Source organism: Globicephala melas, chromosome 3 (genome assembly GCF_963455315.2).
Source record: "Globicephala melas chromosome 3, mGloMel1.2, whole genome shotgun sequence".
NCBI classification, from domain to species: Eukaryota; Metazoa; Chordata; class Mammalia; order Artiodactyla; family Delphinidae; genus Globicephala; species Globicephala melas.
The window spans coordinates 118340825-118367018 of NC_083316.1; the positions used below are offsets into that span (position 1 = coordinate 118340825).

The 26194-nt window shown below is 40.4% G+C and overlaps 1 protein-coding gene across 1 annotated transcript in view; it reads left to right on the forward strand.

The window, feature by feature from the left end:
* The first annotated feature begins 3952 nt into the window (after positions 1-3952).
* NDFIP1 (Nedd4 family interacting protein 1) overlaps positions 3953-26194 on the forward strand; it is a 52519-nt gene continuing 30277 nt past the window's right edge. The window contains exon 1 of the mRNA XM_030841194.3: positions 3953-4233. Within this exon, the coding sequence (XP_030697054.1) occupies positions 4171-4233 (63 nt within the window). The 5' untranslated portion in view covers positions 3953-4170. The remainder of the gene's footprint in view (positions 4234-26194) is intronic.

The following is a 26194-nucleotide window of genomic DNA, read 5'->3' on the forward strand; positions in this document are numbered from 1 at the left end:
CAATAGTTAAAAAAAATCAAAAGAAGAATAATATTTCATGACCTGAAAATGATAGGAAATTCAAATTTCATTGTCCATAAATAAAGCTTTATTGGAACACAGCCACGCCAATCTGTCTACTATTTTCTATGGCTGTGTTCATGATACAATGGCAAAGTGCAGTAGCTGTGACAGAAAGCTTGTCACAAAGCTTTTGTGGTCCACAAAGCCCAAAATATTTACTATCTATCCCTTTACATAAAAGTTTGTGGACCCCTGTTCTAAGCTTTTGTACAACTATATTCATGACTTGCTATGCCTTTCCCTCTTTCCATCATGACAAACCCTTACTCTCATTCAAAACCCTTTCTCCTCAGTCCTTACCTGATTATCACACCTGGTCACATAATTCTCTTCACCACCTCTTGGCATTACTTAATATAGGCCAACACAAATATAGTTAACTTGCAATTTTTATATTTAAAAATATGTCTTGAATATGTGTTTCCTATCTTCTCTACTTCATTGTGAAGACTCCAAGGTTCTTCTATGTCCTATATTTCCCTCCATACACAGGGCAGTGCCCAAGTTTTGTTGTCAGACAGGTTCGCATTTTGGTTCCAGCACTCACTAGCTGAGAAAGTGATGTACATTTCCTGAATCTCTTCATCTGCAGAAGGGTTTTGTTATGAAGAATAAGGAGATGATTATGAAAGGGTCCAAGACCCAGGAGGTGCTCCACAAACAGTAGTAATTATCAGTGGATAATTTCTTTATTTGCAATAGCAAGACATTACCTTTGCCCTTAATGATACTCATAGTGATGGAGTGAGAATTCAAAGAAGTAGTAAGTCACTAGAAATGGAGCTGCACGGTTCAGCTGGAGTCCTGTAAAGATTAGCTGGAGACATTCAAGGCCTGAAATGAGATATTAGACCAATGAGACTTTGTTTAAAATTTAACAAACCTTTCTTGGTTACTTATTGAGCTCAGTACTGCCTTGGACAGACCTCAGGTGATGTGAAAGAAGACCACATCTATCCTGGAGGAGATTTTTGTTTAAATTGGGGTAGGAGTGGGGAAACAGACATGAGCTATGTTCTTACTTGTCCGTAATTTTTCTCTTCTCTCTCAGGATGGATGATTCAGAGCCAGCAATTCACATAAAAAGAATTGCACATGGAAAGTATTACTGCTATTCTGTGGGGAAATAAGCTTCTAAGTACAGCAGTCTGAAATTAATAACTTTCTCTGTGGAAACTCTCTTGACAACATCTCAAGATGAAGCCAAAGAGTGCAATTTTTACAGCCTTGGATTATCTTCTCTGTCTGCTTGGCTTGTAGCAGGCACGGATCCGTGAGTCAGAAATTCAGAGTTTGCCCCTTTGCTGTACAGTTTGCTCGCCAACTGGAGACCTTACACAGCAGTGACTCAATTTCTCAATTCCCCAGTTCACGCAGCCATTGAATCAACACACATCACCTCAATTTACTTACAAAAGGCTTGTTTTGGGGGGGGCACTCCGTGCAGCTTATGGGATTTTAGTTCTCCAACCAGGGATCGAACCTGGGTCCTCGGCAGTGAGAACATGGAGTCCTAACCACTGGACCACGAGGGAACTCCCAATCTACTTACAAAAGGCTTTGGGGGAACTCAGAGAAAAAAAAAAAAAGTCCTCACCGTTAACAGAAAACATACTGGTTCAGGACATCAGAAAAGGAGCAAGAAAGGGAGATTGGAAGCTGGAGATCCACTTTTTTTTTTTCTTTTGAGAGAAAATATTCCTGTGAGAAAGCCCAGTGTTTATATTATGATAAATATGTATGTCCACATGCAGGGAGTATATAGCTATTGAGGGAGAAAGTAATTTAGGAAAGAAGTAGATGAGAAGGACAGCAACTTCTTATCCACAGAAGCCACAAGAGTGCTGCAGACACGCATGAAGGTGGCAGCAGTTGCTCCAGTAGCCATATGTTTCAGCACAGACATCTTTTTTTTATTCCTTCTTACCCATAAATTTAGAAAATCTGAGCAAAGAAGTCTGGATTTCTACTTTCCAAGGATGAGATTTCTTAAAATTTCAAATTAGACTTTTTTTCCCTTATATAAAACCACAAGGTAGGAGATTATGTTTGGAATGACTCAGTGTACATTGTTACATTTGAAGGTTGTTTTTCCGGATTAAAAAGAACAATTGTGGGACAGACTAAGGAGCAGACCCCTTGGAAACTCTCGGACTGGCATGTTGCTGGATTTGTTCACTCTCCCACAGTGGACATATGTGAGGCCAGTGCTTGGAAATAGGGACAGACATGTTGGAGTTTGGATACTGGTAGAGAACTCAAAGTGAGGAAGAGAAATATATAGATTTTTTTTTTTTTTTTTTTTTTGCTGTACGCGGGCCTCTCACTGTTGTGGCCTCTCCCGTTGCGGAGCACAGGCTCCGGACGCGCAGGCTCAGCAGCCATGGCTCACGGGCCCAGCCGCTCCACGGCATGTGGGATCTTCCCGGACTGGGACACGAACCCGCGTCCCCTGCATCAGCAGGCGGACTCTCAACCACTGCACCACCAGGGAAGCCCCTAGAATTTTTGTTGATTACAGTTGGCTTCTACATACAGAGACCTCAGGGTTGGTTCAAAACGTGCAGCTGAGGTTTAAAATATGTAGTTAAATAACTTGAAAATTAGAAGATAAAACAATAATGAGATTAGTGGCAATTCTGGACTACCAACTTGGAAAGGCAATCAAGAAGAAGTGGGAATGGCGACAGGCTTCAGAGATCAAGTGTTTTTCTGTGTTGGACATGTGAGTAGAAGCAATTCCAGATGTCTGGGTATGATAAAACAGCAGACCTCAAATGCCTGCTCTAGTACAGATAGCTATACTGTGCTAGATACTTGGGGAGATATCAAAATATTTAAAAGACGAATAGTTTCATCTTCATAAAGTTTCTAATTTAGTTGCATGATAATGGTTTAGAAAGCCAACTTGATGGGTTTACAGTCCAGCTTTAACCCTTACCAGCACTGTGTTCTTGGGTAAAATACTTAATGTCTTCAGGCATTACTCCCTCATCTGTGGAACATCAATACTTGTATCTCCTATATGGCAGTTATGCTGCCTCCTTTCCATTCTTCCACAAGGCAAGCTTTCACTTCCCTCACCCCCTTTGCATACATGTTCCTGTTACCTGGAAAGCTCTTAGCATGGCTACATCTTTGAAGTTTTGCCTTTCATGTCAGAGAGCTTTAGTTCAGAAAATATCGTGTCTATATCCACGGATGAGGCTGTTGAAACACGAAAAGGACTACATAAAAATACGGATGCTATTATTATCAGCCACCCGAAACAGGCTTTGAGATCAAGGAGTTCTCCGGGATTTAGGGTCAGCAAATTTTTTCTCTAAATGGCCAGATAGCAAGTCATTTAGGATTTGCAGGCCATACTAAACAAATGGGAGCAGTTGTGTTCCAAATAAAACAATTTATGGACACAGAAATTTGACTTTCACGTTGCTTTCCACAGTCACTGAACCGGATTTGGCCTCTGCCCTGTAGCGGACTGACCCCTAGTCTATATGAGGATGGCAGACAAGAAGGGAGTGGAGAAGAACCGAGATTCTGCAGCCAGATATTAGGGATCAGATGGCTGCTGCGTGAGGCTGTCTCAACCTCCCTGGGCGCCAACGACCTCTGCAACGGGGCTGCGGCCCCCGTGTCTGGGGTTTGTGATGAGGGTTAGAAGTGACACGCAGGGGAAGCTCGGTGCTTGGAACGAGGGGCCCATTTACAGCGTCGCCCTCTCTGCGGTGACCTGGGAGCAACCGGGTTTCGAGCGGAACCGACTCCGAAGCCTCAGCCTCGGGGTGCGGGAGGAGGGGCGGAGCCCACCCGGGGCGCCGGCACCGCGGGGCGAGGCCGGGCCGGGCGGGCCGGGCGGCGCGAGTCGGGGGCGGGGCGGCGGCGCAGTGTCGTCGTCGTCGTCCCCGCCTCCTCCCCAGGGGCCGCGTCGGAACCTCGGTAGCCGCGGCGTTTACAGCCCGAGGAGAGCGGCGGGTTTGGCAGCGGCGGTGGCCACCCAGACCCACCCGAGGCGCGTCCCCGTCGGCCTCCCGGCGCCCCCAGGCCGCAGCGCCCGCGCACCTTCAGCTCGCTCGCTCGCCCTCCTTCCCTGCGGCCGGCTGCGCCATGGCGTTGGCGTTGGCGGCGCTGGCGGCGGTGGAGCCGGCCTGCGGCAGCCGGTACCAGCAGGTAAGCAGCGCCCAGTGTCTCCCCGGCCCTGCCCTACCCGCTGGCCGCTTCAGGCCTCCTCTCCGGCCCCGCCTGTGGCCAACTCGATGCCGCGGCTTGGCAGGCCGCGCTGGGCCTGGGCGGGCTGGGCGGGCCCCGGGCTCGAATTCGAGGCGGCCGCGAGCTGGGCCTGTCCCTCCGCCACCCGGGCCGGGACTCGGGCGGTGGAAAAACCTCCGCCCCACAGTGTTTCTCGCATTTCCCACGGCGGGCGGGTCCCCGGGTCGGAACCCGCCACCCTCCGGAGGCGTCGACCAGGGTGCGTTCAGTTTTCCTTTTTTCCACCTTGAATTTGATGTCACTGGAAAGAAAGAAAAAAAAAAGCGTGAGATGGGAAAGGAAACTGGGTGGAGATGAAAGATTAAAATCGCTGCTACTGCTGCCGACAGCCCTCCGCAGCGAGATGCGATTACTCAGGGTTTCAGAGCCTAGTCTGCTCGTCGAAACCCATACCCCTCGCTTGCGTTTCAAGACAAAAGTCAAAATGAGACGAGGAACAAGTCTGCAGTTCGCAGTAGATTTGGAAAAGGCGATTAACTGGCGATGTCCCTATAATGTCGAGCTACGTTGCAGGCTGCAGGGCGTGTGCCTGAGTGTGTGTTTTCAGAGATTGGAAATGACGTTTAAAGAGATTGAATAGCATAGCTGGGGAGAAAATGTATAGGAGATGATTGGATTATTATCTCGGGTACGATTTATAAATTGAGGCCCTAGGGAAAACAGCTGCTTGTTTTACTCGCCTGTCTGTAGCCGGGTTTCCCTCGGAAATTCGGGAAGACATTTTGCAGGGTTTTTAGAGGTATTCAATCTAAGACACCGTAATTATGGCAACTGAGCCAGCTGGTAACTGATGTTGATTGGAACTGCAGGTAACTGCTTACATTTTGTTTCAGATGCTTTCACTATAATTTGCATACAAATGGCAATCGTGCTTTTATGAAATTAAATGTCCTATCATAGATGATATACAGTTTTATATTTTAGAAGTGAGGAAAACCAGTATGATTAAAACATGTAGATTAACCCTGGTGGGGCCAGTTACTGGGTTGTTTTGCTGTCGTCAGCCCTCTGTTGTAATTTCCTCCCTCCTACAGTCAGACTCCTGATATGACCGATTTTAAGAATTCAGCTTTTTGGTTTCATAAGCACGCCCAAATTGTGGCAATGGAGTCTAGTCCTTAGATCTCTCACAGCCTGGGGTACATGCTTTTTTGTATGACCTTGGGCAAGGCCCTGGGTTCCTCCCTGCTTTAGTAAAATATGATTGACAGGTATCACTTAACTGTCACCAAGGTGTTCACAAATCACATGTACCCCATCGTGTGATTTAATTCATTCTTTTCATCCTGCCTTGGTTAAGGCAAAGAAGCAAAAAGCTGTGGCTTTTCTTTGTACTGCCATCTTCTTGAGCTATTAGGTAATGCTGACATAACGCTAGAATACAAAATATTTGGTGGAGTAACAAAATTACGTATTTCTCAGCGTAGTGTTTAATAGCTTTTAATATGCAGAACAGAGGTATGTTAAGGACAGGCCATCGTTTTTACTTTTTTAAAACTTATTATTTTGAAGAAATCTTCAAAAAAAAAAAAAGAAAGACCTAATCTTCCTAGAAAAATTGCAAAATATGAAAGCCAAAAAAAACCAAAACCCCACACCAAAAACCTATCACATATAGATAACCAAAGTTAATATTTTGTGTATTCTTGTGGACTCATAGCTGTGTAAGTATACATGAGTGTGTACATGTACAGATAAGGAAAGTTAATATTGATTGAGCATTTATTATGTGCCAGTCATGGTACTAAGTGCTTTATATCCATTATTTCACTTAATCCTCACAAAACCCCTTCGAGGCAGGGTTTGGTATTGTATAGATGACAAGTCAAGACTCCCTAGAGGCTCAGTAACTTGCTCAAGGTCACAGCTTCTAAGTAGTGATTACAAGGATAAATACATGCTTACCTACTTAAAACACAGGCTTATGGCCCAAATATAAGCATATGCATTAGCAGATATATACATGTGCATATGTATTCTTTTATGTACCCATACATACATATACAGGCACATCTTTGTACATACGTGCAGTTCCAAGGGCCCCTGATTATACTTGCACACACTTTGTGCATATGTGCACATGTATGTTTACATACCCACATGTTCTCAAATACATGTGCATTCACAAATTTGCACGTGTATGTATTGTGCACATATATGTACAAAGGCACACAATATAGCTATATAATAAAATGGGTTCATATTTTAATGTCTGCAGAGCATGCAGTTGTATAGCTGAACCATAATTTAATCAATTGGCTATTGTTGGTCTCTAAGGGTGTTTATAATTTTTTTTCTGTCACTGAAGTTTCTTTTATATACATCTTCAACCATTTCCGTAGTATAAATTTCTAGCCATGTAAATGCTTGGTCAGAGAATATACATATTTAAAAGGCTTTTGAATTATGGAATGTTGAATTGTCCAGGCAACTTGATAGGCGCATGATACTCTTTGGTTGTCACAAAGGGCCGTTCTGACTTCTATTTGATCTGGTTAGTCAAATTGAGCTGGTCCTCTAGTGAAGTAAGTGTAATGGAAAACTGTGAGATTCATTCATAAATGCAAACAGTGGTTTTGCCTTTATGGCCTTTTGATTGGTAGAGCAATATGTGCACAACTTAGCATTACCACAGACTATACAGATAGGCTGGGCTCATAGGTTTCCTGTCGCTTTATTTTTCCCTTTTTGCATTTTGAAACTGAGATTGTGTGTCCAAACATTCTGAAGCACTGTTTCAGGAAGCTCTAGGTAGGCCCAGTGTTGAGAAACCTGTTGTGTTTTCATCTCTCTGAGGATGTTTACCCTGTTCATCCATTCCAAGCCTTCTTTGCCTCACTGTAATAGATCTTTGGCTATATCATGCATTTTGCCAAATACTTCCTGAAATGTTCTGAGATATTTGGATTTAAATCCATTGAAAGTAGGCAATGATGACACTGCCATATAGACTTAAAAACAGACTGCAGAGGGCTTCCCTGGTGGTGCAGTGGTTAAGAATCCACCTGCCAGTGCAGGAGACACGGGTTCGAGCCCTGGTCTGGGAAGATCCCACGTGCCGTGGAACAACTAAGCCCGTGCGCCACAACTATTGAGCCTGTGCCCTAGAGCCCACGAGCCACAACTGCTGAGCCCGCGTGCCACAACTACTGAAGCCCGCACACCTAGAGCCCGTGTTCCACAAGAGAAGCCACCACAATGAGAAGCCCGTGCACCGCAACGAAGGGTAGCCCCCACTCGCCACAACTAGAAGAAGCCCGTGCACTGCAATGAAGACCCAGTGCAGCCAAAAAAAAAAGGCTGCAGAATGTTTACTTTTAGATCTGACTCCCTGTCTGCTAAAGAAGTTGCTCGCTTGTGGGCATCACTAATAAGTTTGTGTTGTAGTTTGGTGACATTGTAAAGCAGTTTTGGGTAAGTTCTTTCAGGATTGTGAAGGAAGGTTTTGATAGATGAGGGAAAGAATTTCATCTCCGGCAGGCCAAACTTTTTCACGTTCAAGTGTTAGATGACGTTATGATCCTAGAGGAAGGAGTGAGTGGTGCCCATGTGGTTTTATTTTTTTATTTTTATTTTTTTTAGTTTCAGAAGACATTATAATTATATCATGGAATGCCCCTTAGGATGTCATGTCAAGATTTTGAGGTTATTTGGCGTATTTGTGGCCTGTATTGCCAATGATCAAAGAAAACTTTTATAAAAATACTGAGAAGATGGGTAGAATTATTTCTTAGAAGAATTTTTTTAGTTGTGGTAAAATATATATGAAGTTTTACCATTTTAACTGTACACTGTTTTTAAGTGTACAGTTAGTTCAGTAGTTGTTTGTTGTTTTTTGGCTGCACTGGTTCTTCGTTGCTGTGCTCGGGCTTTCTTCAGTTGCAGCGAGCGGGGACTACTGTTCGTGGCAGTGCGCGGGCTTCTCATTGCGGTGGCTTCTCATTGCAGAGCACGGGCTCTAGGCGGCGGGCTGCAGTAGTTGTGGCTCGTGGGCTCTAGAGTGCAGGCTCAGTCGTTGTAGCTCACGGGTGTAGTTGCTCCGCGGCATGTGAGATCTTTCTGGACCAGGGATCGAACCCGTGTTCCCTGTATTGGCAGGCGGATTCTTAACCAACCACTGTCTACTAGGGAAGTCCCAGTTCAGTGGTATTAAGTACATTCATATTGTTGGGCAGTCTTCATCACCATCCATTTCCAGAAACTCCATACCCCTTAAACAATAACTCTCTATTTCCCCCTCCCAAGCCCCTGACAGCCAACATTCTGCTTTCTGTCCATGAATTTGATTACTCTAAGTACCTCATATAAGTGGAATCATATAGTATTTGTTCCTTCTGTCTGGCTTATTTCACTCAGCATAATGTCCTCCAGGTTCATCCATGTTGTGGCATATGTCAGAATTTTCTTCCATTTTAAGGCTAAATAATATTCCATTGTATGTGTATACTATATTTTGTTTATCTACTTTTTGGCCATTGTGAATAATGCTGCTGTGAATATGGGTGAACAAGTATCAAAAGAGTCCCAGCTTTCAATTCTTTTGGATATATTGTTGAATTTGTATAATTTGTAGGTTTTACCGTATGAACCAACAATTTGTAGAATTGTTTGTTCATATGGTATTGCTATTTTTAATTTTTTGAGGAACTGCCATACTGTTTTCCATAGAAATGCACTATTTTATATTCCAACCAGCAGTGCATAGGGATTCCAATTTTGTCACATCCTCATCAACACTTGTTATTTTCTGTTTTGTTTTTGATAAAACCATCTTAATGGGTGTGAAGTGGCATCTCATAATGATTTTGGTTTGCATTTCCCTAATGATCAGTGATATTGAGCATCTTTTTATGTGCTTGTTGGCCATTTGAATATTGTTGGAAAAATGTGTATTCAAGTCCTTTGCCAATTTTTGAATTGGGCAAATTCAAAAATTCAAATTTTTGAATTGTTTGCTTTTTGTTGTTGAGTTGTAGGCATAATATCTTTTTTTTAATTGAAGTATAGTCGATTTACAATATTGTGTTAGTTTCAGGTGTACAACATAGTGATTCAGTATTTTCGCAGATTATACTCCATTATAGGTTATTACAAGACACTGGGTATAATTCCCTTTATGTGAATATTCTTGTTGCTTACCTATATTATATGTAGTAGCTTGTATCTGTTAATCTCATACCCCTAGTTTGTCCCTCCCTCCTTCCCTCTGCCCTTTGGTAACCACAAATTTGCTTTCTATATCTGTGAGTCTGTTTGTTTTGCATATACATTCATTTGTATTATTTTTTACGTTCCACATATAAGTGATATCATACAGTATTTGTCTTTCTCTGACTTATTTCACTAAGCATAATATTCTCTAGGTCCACCCACTTGCTGCAGATGGCAGTATTTCATTCTTTTTTTGTGGCTGAGTAATATTCCATTGTATGTATATATTAAGAAGATAATGGTGTATGTGTTTGTGTGTGTGTATCTCACATCTTCTTTATGTACATTTTCAACTTTTTACTATGAAAATTTCAAACATATACAAAAATTTAGCGTAATAAATCCTATGTACCCATCACTCAGCTTCAACAATTATCAACAAATGGCTAACCTTGGGACTTCCCTGGTGGTCCAGTGGTTAAGAGTCTGCCTTCCACATATACAATGGAGTATTACTCAGCCAAAAAAAAGAAACGAAATTGAGTTATTTGCAGTGAGGTGGATGGACCTAGAGACTGTCATACAGAGTGAAGTAAGTCAGAAAGAGAAAGACAAATACCGCATGCTAACACATATATAGAATCTAAAAAAAAAAAAGGTTCTAAAGAACCTAGGGGCAGGACAGGAATAAAGATGCAGACGTAGAGAATGGACTTGAAGACACGGGGAGGGGGAAGGGTACGCTGGGACTAAGTGAGAGAGTGGCATGGGCATATATATATACACTACCAAATGTAAAATAGATAGCTAGTGGGGAGCAGCCGCATGGCACAGGGAGATCAGCTCAGTGCTTTGTGTCCACCTAGAGGGCTGGGATAGGGAGGGTGGGAGGGAGACGCAAGAGGAAGGGGATATGGGGATATATGTATGCATATAGCTGATTCACTTTGTTATACATCAGAAACTAACACAAAATTGTAAAGCAATTATACTGCAATAAAGACGTTAAAAAAAAAAAAAAAGAATCCACCTTCCAATACAGGCGATGCAGGTTCAATCCCTGGTTAGGGAACTAAGGTCCCACATGCCACGGGGCAACTAAGCCCGCACACCACAACTAGAGAGAAGCCCACGCGCCTCAACGAAAGATCTCGCATGCTACAGCAAAGATCCCGCGTGCCACAAGTAAGAACCGACACAGCCAAATAAAAAAACAAACAAACAAAACAAATGGCTAATCTTTTTCATTTACACTCTCTACCATTATTTTGGAGCAAATGCTAGAAATCATGTCATTTTGTCCATAAATACTTCTGTGTGTAAAAGATAATGGTGTGATATTTTAAGCAGACATTATCACATGAGGAAATATGTCATGAGAGCACTTTTGTAATTTGTTATGAATGTGGAACCAGGATTTGTGAGTGTCAGGAGCTCAGATCTGCAGCTATCCATTGTATTTGACTCACTCTCTATGAGGTGCTCTAGGAAATCCTCGCATCATCTAAACTGATGCCACCCACTGCCTTGCCTGCATATAACTTCAAATTACTTTATCCTGGACACCAATTATATTACATTACATTAAATTCGATTATAAAATAAATCCTACCATGAGAGTAATTTTGTATTTTGTTAATTAAAAAAAAAGGAAGACGAAGAAATTCAAGTGACAGTCTCTGATTTACTTGTTCTTAGGGCTTTAAAATAATTACTTTGGTTTCTTAATCATTTATTCTTACATTATCTGTGAACAAGTACAGCCGTTTAGTGGAATCATATTCTTGTAGTAGTGGATAATGCCCATTTAGTTAAAGCAACTTTTAACACTTTAATTAGAGATTACTGCTGAGAATCACCTTGGTGATCTTATCTTTATTCTCAAGTCATTTTTGCCAGTATGCCAGGCAGTTGGTGAATACCATGTATTGAATCTGTTGAATTTTACACATTCCAGTTGTAATTGCTTCTCGTGGCTGTCTAGATAGAAGTACAGTGTATGTTGTTGCTTTCACCAAGTGTAGTAATAAAGTGAGTGTTATCAGACATCACTTTGCACATCCTTCTGTAACAGTTAGGCTCATTTTTTCTGAATACCACAATTTATATTAAAAGTTCTAAATACCAGCTCTAAATATTGATCCAATTTAAGAACATTTCTAGTGAAATATTTTCTGATTAAAGCAGTTTCTTTCACGTGTATTATATATTTCTTCTCCCCTAGCAATTTAGTATAATTTTGACAGTTTCTCTTTTAAATTTGTGTATTGCAATAATATCAGTTAGTAGTAAATCAGAGGCTTGAATGTGATTTGGAGGTCTTTCTGGAGATTGGATATTTATGAATAGACATACAAAGGTTTAGGGAGGGTTTCTGTTTAATAACAATTTCATTTTATTTGTCATTCAGTGTTTAAATGTGGCATTAAATGTTAAACATTTCTTGTGATAAAATAGTACACAGATACATTCTTTATGTACTGGAGTCAAACAGTAACTTGTAAAGGAAAACTTGACTTCCCTTCTAGTCTCTCCCCAGAGGTGTAACTGCTTCTCAGGTTTGGTGTGCGTTCTTCAGGCTTTCTTCCTTTCCTTTAAAAAAAAAATGTTAAAAGTGTTAAATATTTAAAAATAAACTTTACTTTTTGTAACGTTTTTAGATTTTCAGAAACATTGGAGATAGTGCAGTTTCTGTATACCCCAGACCCAGTTAACCCTTTAACATCTTATATTAGTGTGGTACATTTGTGACAATTAATGAACCAGTATTGATATGTTGTTATTAACTGAAGTCCATACTTTATTCAGATTTTCAGTTTTTATCTGTGTGTTTTTTCTGTTCCACATTACATTTAGTCATTGTATCTCCGTAGGCTCCTCTTGACTGTGACAGTTTTTCAAGTTTTCCATGTTTTTGATGACCTTTACAGTTTTGAGGAGTATTAGTTATTTGCAGGATGTCCCTGAATTGGGATTTTTTTTTAATTTACTTTTAATTAATAAATTAATTTATTTTATTTTATTTTTGAGTCTTTGTTGCTGTGCGCGGGCTTTCTCTAGTTGCAGCGAGCGTGGGCTACTCTTCGTTGCACTGCGCGGGCTTCTCATTGCGGTGGCCTCTCTTGTTGCGGAGCACGAGCTCTAGGTGCGTGGGCTTCAGTAGTTGCAGCACACGGGCTCAGTAGCTGTGGCTTGCAGGCTCTAGAGCGCAGGCTCAGTAGTTGTAGCACACAGGCTTAGTTGCTCCACAGCATGTGGGATCTTCCCGGATCAGGGATCAAACCTGTGTCCCCTGCATTGGCAGGCAGATTCTTAACCACTGCGCCATCAGGGAAGTCCAGGGATTTGTTGGTTGCTTTTCTCATGATTAGACTAGAGTTGTGGGTTGGAGGGAGGAAGACCACAGAGGTAAAGTGCCATTTTACATCATGTCATATCAAGAATGCATACTGTCCCCATGACTTACCACTGTTGATGTTGACCTTGATCTTCTGGCTGAAGTAGTGTTTGTCAGATCACTCTACGTAAAATGACTCTTTCCCCCCTTTTGTACTGTGCTCTTTGGAAGGAAGTCAATGTGGTCACTATGCACAGCCTATACTTAAGGTTTGGGGAGTTAAGTTCCACCACCTCATTGGGGGCAGTGTATCTACATAAATTATTTGGAATTTTTCTGCGTGGGACATTCGTCTCTTCTCCATTAATTTATTTATTCAGTGATACTAGTATGAACTCATTAATTTTACTCTGGGTTATAAGCCAACACTATTTTATTTTGTTGCTCAAATTGTTCCAGCTTTGGCCATTGGGATCTCTTTCAGTTGGCACTTGTATCCCTTTGACAGAGCTCCATCTTTGTGGTTTTTTTAAAGCACTTCCTTACTTTTTGGCACCAGGTTCACCATGTATATTTTCTGTGCCATCCTGGAATCAGCCATTTCTCCAAGGAACCCTGGTTCCTTTTATTGGAGAATGATGTTAGAAACCAAGATCTGTGCTCATTGCTGCTGGTGTGTCATTGCTTCTAGGCCTTCTAGGCTGACAGAGTAAAGAAATATATGTGTGTGTGTATATCCATAAACATTTCATATGTAACCATCTATCTATATTAAACTGACTCTAATCCATTACTACATGGATCACTCTAGCCTCCTCCCCTCTCATTTTTAAACTTCTACTCCAACAATGAGAGACCTGGCTCCTCCCACCTGCCATCCATTTACTTAATTTAACTTCAGTTCTAATGTACATGTGTACATGTACATGTGTAGCAGTGTCAGAATTGTTAACTTACACCCCTGTGGGAAACAGTTTTATCAACTAGAGGACAGGGCATATGTACAGTTTCTTTTGCCTTTAGTCTTATAAAGACTACTCATTTCCAAAGTTACTTAGGTACTTATGTCAGCACCTTTTCTTCTCACCCTCTTTAATGAGGTGGTTTCATAAATTTATAACACAGTTAGATTGTTTTGTCACATTCTGCAAACCATCCTGGGAACCACCAACCACCTAACATTTTTTTTAAAATTTCACATACATTAAAGTTCATACATTATTTCACATACATTAAATTTTTTTTATCGTATTTCACATACATTAAAGTTCACCCCTTGTGCTATAAAGTTCTGTAGGTTTAGACAAATATAGGTTTTGACAAATGTATAGCATCCTTTTTGTTTTTTGTTTTTCAAACTACTGTTAAAGAAAAATGATGAGTGATTTCTCATTCTTATTTTGCAGGTTTTCCACTAATGATCATGTTTTGCTTCTTTTTAAAAAATTCCTTAAAATTTTTTTTATTTGGAAGTAAATAAAAACTGCAGGAATAGTATAAAATAATACCCATATAGTATGTATTGCCCAGATTCATCGTAAACATTAAGATTTGATTAACAATGACTACAATCCTATAAAAATTGAAAGCACTACAGGTAAAACTCAAGTCCTTTTAACCACCAATCCTTTCTCTATGGAACTCAGTGCTTATTTTGCTGTTTACTTTGTTATTAATTTTAAAAATTTGTTTTGTCCTTGTTAAATTTAGGTGAAATTTTGTGGACTGTGTAGTCAGGAATATAGTGTTCTTAGTATCTTGAAGCTTTCATTTTAGGAGCTTTATGATATAACGTCCAAACTTTTCATATAACTTTGTGTTAAAAAGCAGTTTTTGAAGGGTGTGATGTACACTTCAGTATCTGGAAGGCTCAATTTGGACATTAAGTAGAGACTGATTCAGGAGAACAAAAAAGGACTTTATGAAAACATCTAATCAGTAATATATTGCCTGACTTCTGCAATGAAGTATGTAGTTGTCATATGACTGTGGGCTAGAACTTAGAACTTCAATCTCTTTCTAGCTTTATTTCCTCCTTTCATAAAATGAAGTAGTAGTTAGATTAGATCATTTTGTCTCCTTCCAGCTTTATGATTGATTGTTTTTATTTATAGAAGTTGGTGGCTTTGATCCAAAGAGACAGCATTCTATTGATGATTTAGCAAATTTCTTTTATGATGAATAATTATTTTTGAAAATGATGTCAGTAAATATATATGCCCAGTAGATTTTTTTTAAATTATGCATGGTTTAAAAAATAGAAAAATCTCCTTAATATTATGTTTTAAAAGAATGAGTCACTGATGAGTACAGAGTACTGTTCTGTAATTTCCCACTAGTTAAAACATTCTGTTTGTAGGTCTTTCCCTTCTGGTCAGCTTCAAACAAACATGGTGTATCATGACAAAAAGTTAATGATATGGGACTTTCCTGGTGGCGCAGTGGTTAAGAATCCGCCTGCCAATTCAGGGGACACAAGTTCGAGCCCTGGTCCAGAAAGACCCCACATGTCACGGAGCAGCTAAGCCCGTGTGCCACAACTACTGAGCCTGCACTCTAGAGCCCGCGAGCCACAACTGCTGAGCCCGCGTGCCAGAACTACCGAAGACCGCGCACCTAGAGCCCGTGCTCTACAACAAAGAGAGGCCACCACTATGAGAAGCCCGCACACCGCCAACGAAGAGTAGCTCCGCTCGCTGCAACTAGAGAAAGCCCACGCGCAGCGACGAAGACCCAACGCAGCCAAAAATAGATAAATAAATTAATTAAAAAATAAAAAGTTAATGATGCTTTTAGAAATCAGAAAAGTTAATCAATAATTTAAAATTTTTTCAAATAAACTTTTTAAGAGCAATTTTAGGTTCACAATAAAATCAATAATCTTTTAAAAGGAAGAAAATACCAATTTTAAAAGTTTTTTTAGCTTTTTTAAAGGAAACTGGCTCTTGATTTCTAGTATTCTTATTCACTGCTTTTAGCAGTTGCATTTTCACAAGTTTGGAAAATCTGCTCATGTTATTATAGAAATAGCATAAGAAGTATGAATTGAGGGTTATCTGCAGCCTTGGGGATCTTACACATGATTGATTGTTGATAGGAGATTCCTTTCAACACTTGTCCTTGTGAAGCAGAATTGCATTTTCAGATGTAATAGTATTTTAGAGTGTACATACTTAAAATCAGATCTACTCAGTCATGCATGTGAGGGTGGGTAGCATTAATGCTCTCAAGCACATTGGTCCAATTTCATTTTAGGTGAGAGTTAATTGAGGTGATCACAGTTATGTGATGTTGTAAGCTTTACAGCCATCTTGTCACCATTCAGCTCTGGCCAAAATGACTAGCTGAGTCGAGGGGGAGAAAAGGCAAATTATGCTGGGCATGAAAGGTAATTATTGGCTTATTAGCTTCACCATTATTGGGAAGGTTAAAATATCTTATTTTCTATGTATCAGTTAGGTTTAAGGTAATCCAAATGCCATTTTATATTTAGGACTTCACATTTTAGTGAAAATATTTAAGTAAGAATCTGTAATTGTGTTTGAATGGATCTCAGCAATTTCTGGCATATACCTTTTTAACACTGATTTTGTATTTCTCTTAGCAGGTTGCTTTAAATATTATTTAGCTGTACCTAATTACTGCTGTAGTTATTTCTAAGAAGTGAACTTTTTTTCCCATGAGAAAAATATAGACTGACTTTCAAATGCTACAGTGATATTACAAAAGAATATTTAATAATGAAGGAAAATTCCACCGTGTAGTGAGTGAAAAAGGTTATAAGATGATTTGTATTCCCCCAGAAGGCTGGAAGGATATCTGAAAGATGGGATTGTGGTGGGTTTTATTTTCTTCTCTGTATTTTTGTCAGGTTTTCTCCTTGTGAGCCTAGGAATCTTAGAAAAAAGAATTTTTAAAAATCGCTGTGTGCTGTTTATTATTATGAAAATGTTACTTTTATGCTTGTCTTATGTATAGAGTATACTTTTCCCCCCAGATTTGTATCTTGGTTTTTAAAGTGTCAAGCTTCCATTCATCCAAGACTTTTCATCTTGTGAGCCATCTGCAATCTGCGTAATAAGGCATTTATGAAGTGCCAGCTTGCGTGTTTAAATATTATGGAATTAAAAGTTGACTAAGTGCCTGTAGAGTGCTGCTTTGTTTGTCCTCGTTCCTTCGCATCTTGCCTTCCTTTTCTTCTTCCCCTTACTTTTTTTTTTTTGCTCTTTATTTTTTTATTTATTTATTTATTTTTATTTTTTTAAACATCTTTATTGGAGTATAATTGCTTTACAATGGTATGTTAGTTTCAGCTTCACAACAAAATGAATCAGTTATATATACACATATGTTCCCATATCTCTTCCCGCTTGCGTCTCCCTCCCTCCCACCCTCCCTATCCCACCCCTCCAGGCGGTCACAAAGCACCCAGCTGATCTCCCTGTGCTATGCGGCTGCTTCCCACTAGCTATCTACCTTATGTTTGGTAGTGTATATATGTCCATGCCTCTTTATCGCTTTGTCACCGTTTACCCTTCCCCCTCCCCATAGCCTCAAGTCCATTCTCTAGTAAGTCTGTGTCTTTATTCCTGTTTCACCCCTAGGTTTTTCATGACATTTTTTTTTTCTTAAATTCCATATATATGTGTTAGCATACGGTATTTGTCTCTCTCTTTCTGACTTACTTCACTCGGTATGACAGACTCTAGGTCTATCCACCTCATTACAAATAGCTCAATTTCATCTCTTTTTATGGCTGAGTAATATTCCATTGTATATCTGTGCCACATCTTCTTTATCCATTCATCCGATGATGGACACTTAGGTTGTTTCCATCTCTGGGCTATTGTAAATAGAGCTGCAATGAACATTTTGGTACATGACTCTTTTTGAATTATGGTTTTCTCAGGGTATATGCCCAGTAGTGGGATTGCTGGGTCATATGGTAGTTCTATTTGTAGCTTTTTAAGGAACCTCCATACTGTTCTCCACAGTGGCTGTATCAATTTACATTCCCACCAACAGTGTAAGAGGGTTCCCTTTTCTCCACACCCTCTCCAGCATTTATTGTTTCTAGATTTTTTGATGATGGCCATTCTGACTGGTGTGAGATGATATCTCATTGTCGTTTTGATTTGCATTTCTCTAATGATTAGTGATGTTGAGCATTCTTTCATGTGTTTGTTGGCACTCTGTATATCTTCTTTGGAGAAATGTCTATTTAGGTCTTCTGCCCATTTTTGGATTGGGTTGTTTGTTTTTTTGTTATTAAGCTGCATGAGCTGCTTGTAAATTTTGGAGATTAATCCTTTGTCAGTTGCTTCATTTGCAAATATTTTCTCCCATTCTGAGGGTTGTCTTTTTGTCTTCTTTATGGTTTCCTTTGCTGTGCAAAAGCTTTTAAGTTTCATTAGGTCCCATTTGTTTACTTTTGTTTTTATTTCCATTTCTCTAGGAGGTGGGTCAAAAAGGACCTTGCTGTGATTTATGTCATAGAGTGTTCTGCCTATGTTTTCCTCTAAGAGTTTGATAGTTTCTGGCCTTACATTTAGGTCTTTAATCCATTTTGAGCTTATTTTTGTGTATGGTGTTAGGAAGTGATCTAATCTCATACTTTTACATGTAGCTGTCCAGTTTTCCCAGCACCACTTATTGAATAGGCTGTCCTTTCTCCACTGTACATTTCTGCCTCCTTTGTCAAAGATAAGGTGACCATATGTGTGTGGGTTTATCTCTGGGCTTTCTATCCTGTTCCATTGATCTATATTTCTGTTTTTGTGCCAGTACCATACTGTCTTGATTACTGTAGCTTTGTAGTATAGTCTGAAGTCAGGAAGCCTGATTCCTCCAGCTCCATTTTTCGTTCTCAAGATTGCTTTGGCTATTCGGGGTCTTTTGTGTTTCCATACAAATTGTGAAATTTTTTGTTCTAGTTCTGTGAAAAATGCCAGTGGTAGTTTCATAGGGATTGCATTGAATCTGTAGATTGCTTTGGGTAGTAGAGTCATTTTCACAATGTTGATTCTTCCAATCCAAGAACATGGTACTTCCCCTTACTTTTAGTACCCAGCACAATTTGACGCATATAGTAAGTATTCACTAAATACCTGTTGAATGACTTCAATCCATGAGAATGTATTATGGTATTGACACAATATTAATTATATTAATTCAGAAAATAAGATAGTAGATAAAAGGCATTATCTTGAGATGGAAGAGATCACCTACTTCCAGAGACTTCTTAGGAAGCTTCTGAGAAGATGTAACTTAAGCCTGGCCTTGGAGGATAGGTAAGAGGTAGATGGGGGAGACCAGGACTTGGGAGAAGGGGTGGAGTTGGACTCTCATGATTTGTTGTTTCCCTGGGGAACTTGTTTCACTTCTTGGAATACATCACCTTCTCTGGCCAGGAGCTCTCCTGTTGCTCTACTTCCTCTACCTGGAATGCTCCCTTCTTCCCAGCTCCCCTCTCAGTTTAGGTAGTCTGTCCTAAGGGGAGTTTGAGTACCTCCCCTCTCCCCCAGTTAGGTTAGTTTCCCATGAATACGAGATTACTCTTTCATGACACATTTTGTAATCACATTTTAATCTTTTTAAATTTATTTTTCATATCTTACAGATAGTTATACTTACATATAGGTTAGAGTCAGATCGATCTTACAGGCTTATTACCCAAAACAGCAGTCTCCTGCTTACTTACCTGCTTCTTAGCTCTTTCTTTTGCTGTTTCGCTGTTATCTGTGAAGGTAAAAAACATTTATAGGCTGTTACTTCTTGATTTTTCAGTTTTCAGGGTTTAAAAAATTTTTTTAATTGACTTACCACTAGGAGATTTAAGGATTTAGCTCTCTTTTACCACCCTCCCACAACTGCATGTACTCCCAGTTCCTGTCTCTCCATTTTTCTAGTATAGTTATATCCGCAATGTAGTTAGATCAGTATTCAGTAATATGTTGTATGCTGTGGTTACTTTTCCTTGCCTGACAGTACCTTATTTTCCCTAGTTAACAACATTTTTTTTTGTTTGTCTGATTTTCTACGTATATATCATAAATTGCTTATAACATGAATTCACCCTCAGACTCTCAATAATCTTAATGGTTTTTGGGGTTTGGTTTTTTTTTTAGATTTATTTATTTATTTATTTATTGGATGTGCTGGGTCTTCGTTACTGTGCGCGTGCTTTCTCTAGTTGAGGGAGCGGGGTCTACTCTTTGTTGTGGTGCGTGGGCTTCTCATTGCGGTGGCTTCTCGTTGCGGAGCACGGGCTCTAGGGGCGCGGGCTCAGTAGTTGTGGCTCGTGGGCTCAGTAGCTGTGGCTCGCAGGCTCTAGAGCTCAGGCTCAGTAGTTGTGGTGCACGGGCTTAGTTGCTCCGTGGCATGTGGGATCTTCCCGGACCAGGGCTCGAACCTGTGTCCCCTGCATTGGCAGGTGGATTCTTAACCACTGTGCCACTAGGGAAGCCCTTCTTAATAGTTTTTTGATATTTTCAAACACATCAGTTATTTTATTGATTTCATTGTTAGGGTGATGTGTGTGGCTCTTTCCTGGCTTTTTGACTTGTTCTAGAAGGCTGTTCTCAAGGTCTGTTGTTTAGTTGTTATCCTAGGGATTTCCTTTTCCAACTTTTTAAATTGAAGCCCTTTCCCTTGATTCACATCTTTTTTTTTTCTTGGTTTATTGTCTCATATCCATGGAACATACACTCCAGTATCTTTCTGAGGAAGAATGCATGGGGGTTAAAGTTTTGTGTTTTTTTAATCTTCACCCTTACTTCGACTTCTGGGTTGGAAACATTTTCCTTTAGAATTTTGAAAGCCATTTGTTGCATTGCCTTCTAGGTTCCACTATTAGGAAGACCGAAGCCAATTGTGATGTCTGATTCTTTAAATGTGGCCTACTTTCTCTGTTTCTCTGGAAGCCTTTAGGAGCTTCTTTATGTCCCCAGTGTTGTTAAATTTCACTATGTTGTACCTTGGTATAGATCTGTTTACATCTGTTGTGCTAGGCACTCAGTGGGTCCTTTTGGTCTAGAAGCTTAATGTCCGTTAGTTCTGGGAAATTTTAAAAAGTGTTTGATTTTTTTTTCTCTGCTTTAATTTTTTTTTTCCTTCTCTCCTTGGATCTTGGATCTTTTATACTGATTCTTTAAAATTGTTTATTTATTTAATTTTTAAAATTTTATTTATTTGGCTGGGCTGTGTCTGAATTGTAGCACGTGGGATCTAGTTCCCCCACCAGGGATCAAACCCAGGCTCCATACATTGGGAGTACGGAGTCTTAACCATTGGACCACCAGGGAAGTCCCTTAAAATTTTTTTTAACCTCTTCTCATATTTTCACCTGTTTTTCTCTACTTTCTATGAGAGATTCTCAATTTTATATTCTAACTCTTTGATAAAATTTTAATAATCTGTTATTTTTAATTTTCAAAAACTCTTTAATTGGCCCTACCCCCTATTTTAGTAGCACACTGTCCTCGTGTTATGGTTTTAATTTTTTTTCTCTTATTTCTCTGAGATTACAGAAAGTTTTTTTCTTTCTTTTTAAAGTTTACACCTTCCTGCGTAGTTCTTTCCTCCGTGTTGCATTTATTCTCTTTGCTTTGGTCTTTTATGACCTTTTAGTTAGAAGTATGTGGTGGTCTTTGTCTGCTTGGTTAAGAGTGCACAATCAGTAAAGCAGTTTGGAAGCTCAGGACGCTTGATGGAACTTCTTGCGGGGGCTTCTTGCCTTCTAATCTAACTAGGCTGTTTCTTTGTGTGACAGTGTTTTTAAATCTTTCTTCTTGGGCTGGTCAGTTTCCCCAGAGAATAGGCCTGACTGTTACTGTTCTGGGAGCTGATTGGCGGAGGAATACTGGGATATCTCAAGGTTTAGTACATAAACCTCTCACTTAATCACTCTTTTCTGATATGTTGTTCTTTCTCCTAAGCTCTGGTGTCTCCAGTCCAGACCTCTCCACCTCAGTCTCTCCAGAGAGAGTCTTCTAATGGGGATTCCCGGAGCTGTGTTTGTTTAACTGGGTCTCTGGGCTTCCCTGGTGGCGCAGTGGTTAAGAATCTGCCTGCCAGTGCAGGGGACACTGGTTCGAGCCCTGGTCCGCGAATATCCCACATGCCGCGGGGCAACTAAGCCCGTGCGCCACAACTACTGAGCCTGTGCTCTAGAGCCCGTGAGCCACAACTACTGAGCCCACATGCCACAGCTACTGAAGCCTACGCACCTAGAGCCTGTGCTCCGCAACAAGAGAAGCCACCTCAATGAGAAGCCCACACCCTGCAACCAAGAGTAGCCCCCGCTCGCTGCAACTAGAGAAAGCTCACGCGCAGCAACAGAGACCCAACTCAGCCATAAATAAATGAATGAATGAATGAATAACTGGATCTCCAACTTCCCTTTCTGCTTTTAAATCTCATTTTCACTGTTATTTCTGCTGGTACCTGTTACCACTGATTCTTGAGCCTTTAGAGGGTATAGTGCAAGACAGGTTGATTTTCTGCTTTCTGGGTTAGGATTCAGGTTTCTTGGGTCTGCTGTGTACATTGTTTCCTGTCTTCCTGCTTCTAACTTGCGGGATTTTATTGCTGCTTCGTCTCCTGTTAATTGATTTTGAATTTTTTTTGGCCTCAAATTTAATAAAACTTTAATAACATTTACATTTGAGAGGATTTTGGAAGGTATAAGAGGCAAATGTGTGTGTTTAATCTTCAGCTGGAAAATTATGATTGTAATTACTTCTTTTGATGGTCTTTTCTTTGGTAAGCTCTAGACTTAGAGAGGTAAAAAACATCAGTCATGGCCTGACATGTTCTTTGAGTGGTGTTAATTATAAAATGCAAGCAATTATACACTTGCATATTGGAACATTCTCTGATAGGGTGAAGGGACAGATATGAAATGCTTAATGAATCTCCCTCTTGGTTTTCGTTCTTGCAGGAGAAGGGGACCTCATGACCAGGCCTAAGTTAAGGCAGCCTCTTGAATAGAATACCTTTCCCCATCCGTAATCTCTGTCTCAGTATGCTGTATTCCAGGCATCATCATCATCATCACATAATAATAATAATAATGAGCAAGCATAGCTGAGAGAGCTCTGGTAGCTCATGGGGCTAGCAGAGCCAAGCAGGCTGCAGTCAGCATGAGTCTCTGGATTCTAGGCATGTCTGTCACTTTCTGGGGCTGTACATTTGACTTTACTATCTTATTATTATTATTATTTTTGAAATTATAATCATGCTTATTTTTCAAAAATATTTCTTTATTTTTGTCTGCGTCGGGTCTTAGTTGCGGTGCGCAGGCTTCTGTCTGGTTGTGGCATGTGAGCTCAGTAGTTGTGGCGTGTGGCCTTAGTTGCCCTGTGGCATGTGAGATCTTAGTTCCCTGACCAGGGATCGAACCCATGTCCCCTGCATTGGAAGGCAGATTCTTAACCACTGGACCACCGGGAAGTCCCTTTACTATCATTTTAATGTAGAATATTCCATTTTTTGGATATGCCAATTGGTAGTTTTTAGAAGGGAAAACTTTCTAGGAATTAGTGTGATCAATCAAAATACCAATTTTCCTTCGTATGTACCACAAACATTTACTGAATACCTATTTGTACCCAATACACTATGCTAAATGTTTTATTTCCTAAGAGCTGAAGGTTGGAGAGGTCTGTTTCTCTTTTTTGTTTCTTATACTCTTGTTACCAGTTCTTTTTAAACTAGGTAACTCTGGAACCATAGTGTTGATGTATGTAATGCATAGTACTTTATGAAGCATGAAGTAGTGATGGGGATGCCACCTGCTGTTGATCACTCATGGAATCATCATCACTGTCCCTTCCACAGATACAGCAGTCATCTGCATGTGGCTCCATACCTAGCCTTATATTATTTGGTGATTTGTAAAGTAATATGAATAAGATAAATGTGAACTAGTAAGTCAAGATGGCATTAAGATTAGCTGCCATTTCTTCAGGTAGGTTTCTGTTAAAGCTATACCTCCATGCTTGCTTGAGTCAACATGTGCTAATAAGGTATCCATGATATGCCACTCACTGTTAAGTGCTGGGGTGAATACAGCAGTGAACCATATGAAGGTCCCAGTCTGCAGAGGGCTCACAGTCTACACTGTTAACCCAGCAAGGGCTCGTGTGCCTGTGGCACAGAAAGCCAAACTCTGGCAGTGGGTATTTGCAGCAAAATAAGGGTTTATTTGAAGATGCCAAGCAAGGAGCACCGGGCAGCTTATGCTCAAAAGACCCAAACTCTCTGATGGCTTTCAGGCAAGGGTTTTTTTTTTTTTGGCTGCGTTGGGTCTTTGTTGCTGCACGCGGGCTTTCTCTAGTTGCGGAGAACAGGGGTTACTCTTCTCATTGCGGAGGCTTCTCTTGTTGCGGAGCACGGACTCTACGTGCACAGGCTTCGGTAGTTGCAGCACATGGGCTCAGTAGTTGCGGCACACGGGTGCTAGAGCATGCAGGCTTCAGTAGTTGCAGCCTAGGAGACTAAAGCTTTTCTTTCTGCAAACAAGAAACAAAGGACAGGCTTCCCTGGTGGCGCAGTGGTTAGGAATCCGCCTGCCAATGCAGGGGACACGGGTTTGAGTCCTGGTCCAGGAATATCCCACATGCTGCAGAGCAGCTAATCCCGTGTGCCACAGCTACTGAGCCTGTGCTCAAGGGCCTGCGAGCCACAACTACTGAAGCCTGTGCGCCTAGGGCCTGTGCTCTGCAACAAGAGAAGCCACCGCAATGAGAAGCCCGCACACCGCAACAAAGAGTAGCCCCCGCCCATAGCCCTCGCTCACCGCAACTAGAGAAAGCCCGCGCACAACAACGAAGACCCAACACAGCCAAAAATAAATAAAATTTTTTTTAAAAAAGAAACAAAGGACAAGAAGAGCCTTTTGTACCTGGGAAGGCCCTACAGGGTCCTGTTTGGTTTCATTTCCCCCTTTTCTTTGATAGCCCTCAATCCTGAGAGGAACAGGGGCAGAACCAGAAATGAAATAAAGTTTTGGAGGAGATTAATCATAGACTGAGCAGGGGAACTCAGTTTTAGGGGGACGCGGTTTCACGAATCCTCTGCCAGTCTCCTTTTCTCCCCTTCTGGAACTGTTAGTGAGTATGATTTACATACAGAAACATGCACAAATCATAAATGTGTATTGTAGTTCAGTGAATTTTCACAAGCTGAACATGCACGTTAACTAGTACCCAGATCAAGCAACAGCATTACTAACACTCCAAAAGCTCCCTTCATGTGCCCTTCCAATTGTGCCCGTGCCCTGGGTGACCGCTCAGCTGGCAGACTAGGTTTGCCCGGTTTTGCTCTTTACATAAGTGTAATCGTACAGTAAATGCTCTTTTGTCTGGTTTCTGTTGCTCAGCATTATGTTTATGAGATTCACCCTTGCTGTTGTGTGTTGTTACAGTTTATTCATTCACATGGCTGTATAATATTCCATTGTGTGAAGTTGTAATTTAGTTACCCATTCTGCTCTTGATGGGCATTTGGGTAGTTTCCAATTTTATGAATACTGTTGCTTTGAACATCCTGGTATGTCTTTTGGTGAACATGTGTGTTTCTGTCAGGATGTATAACTAGAGTATAATTGCTGGGTCATACAGTATGTATGAATTCATCTTTAGTAGATATTGCTAAACAGTTTTCTGAAGTGGCTCTGCAAATTTACATTCCCAGTATGAGAGTTCTGGTTGTTATGTACCCTCAACAACATTTGGTATTTTCTGCTTTTTTATTTTAACTATTATCTGTGGTTTTAATTGGCATTTCTGTGATGACTATTGAAATGCAGCACTTTTTAAATATGTTTATCAGCCATTTGGCTATCTTCTTTTGTGAAGTGTCTATTCAAGACTTTTGCCCATTTTTCTGTTCGGTGTTTTCCTTTTTGTTACGGCTTTTTAGAAGTTTTTTTTTTTAATGTATTCTGGATATGAGTCCTTGGCCAGAAAATATGTCTTCTATTCTGGGTTGTCTTTTCATTCTCTCAGTAGGGTCTTTTGAATGAATAAAAGTTCTTAATTTGAGAAGCACATGTGAGTGAACATCTTCATGTCCTTGTGCACAAAAAAGCTAACGATAAATGAAGAAATTGATAGTTCACTTTTGAAGATCTGTAAGATGGATATGTACTACTTCTGCAGGAACTTGCTGATAAAAATATGCCATCCCTTGTGATGACCCAAACACTAAGCTGACCACAGAGTAGAAAATACTGACATATGAAAAACAAGTAGAGCCCAGAAGAAACCAGTAACTGTACCTAAGAAAGAATTTCCTGTGGCATTTTATTATAATGGTATATAGGAATAGTGCTTCTGTCAGTAGATTTAATGGAAAAGTTATTTTGTCCAT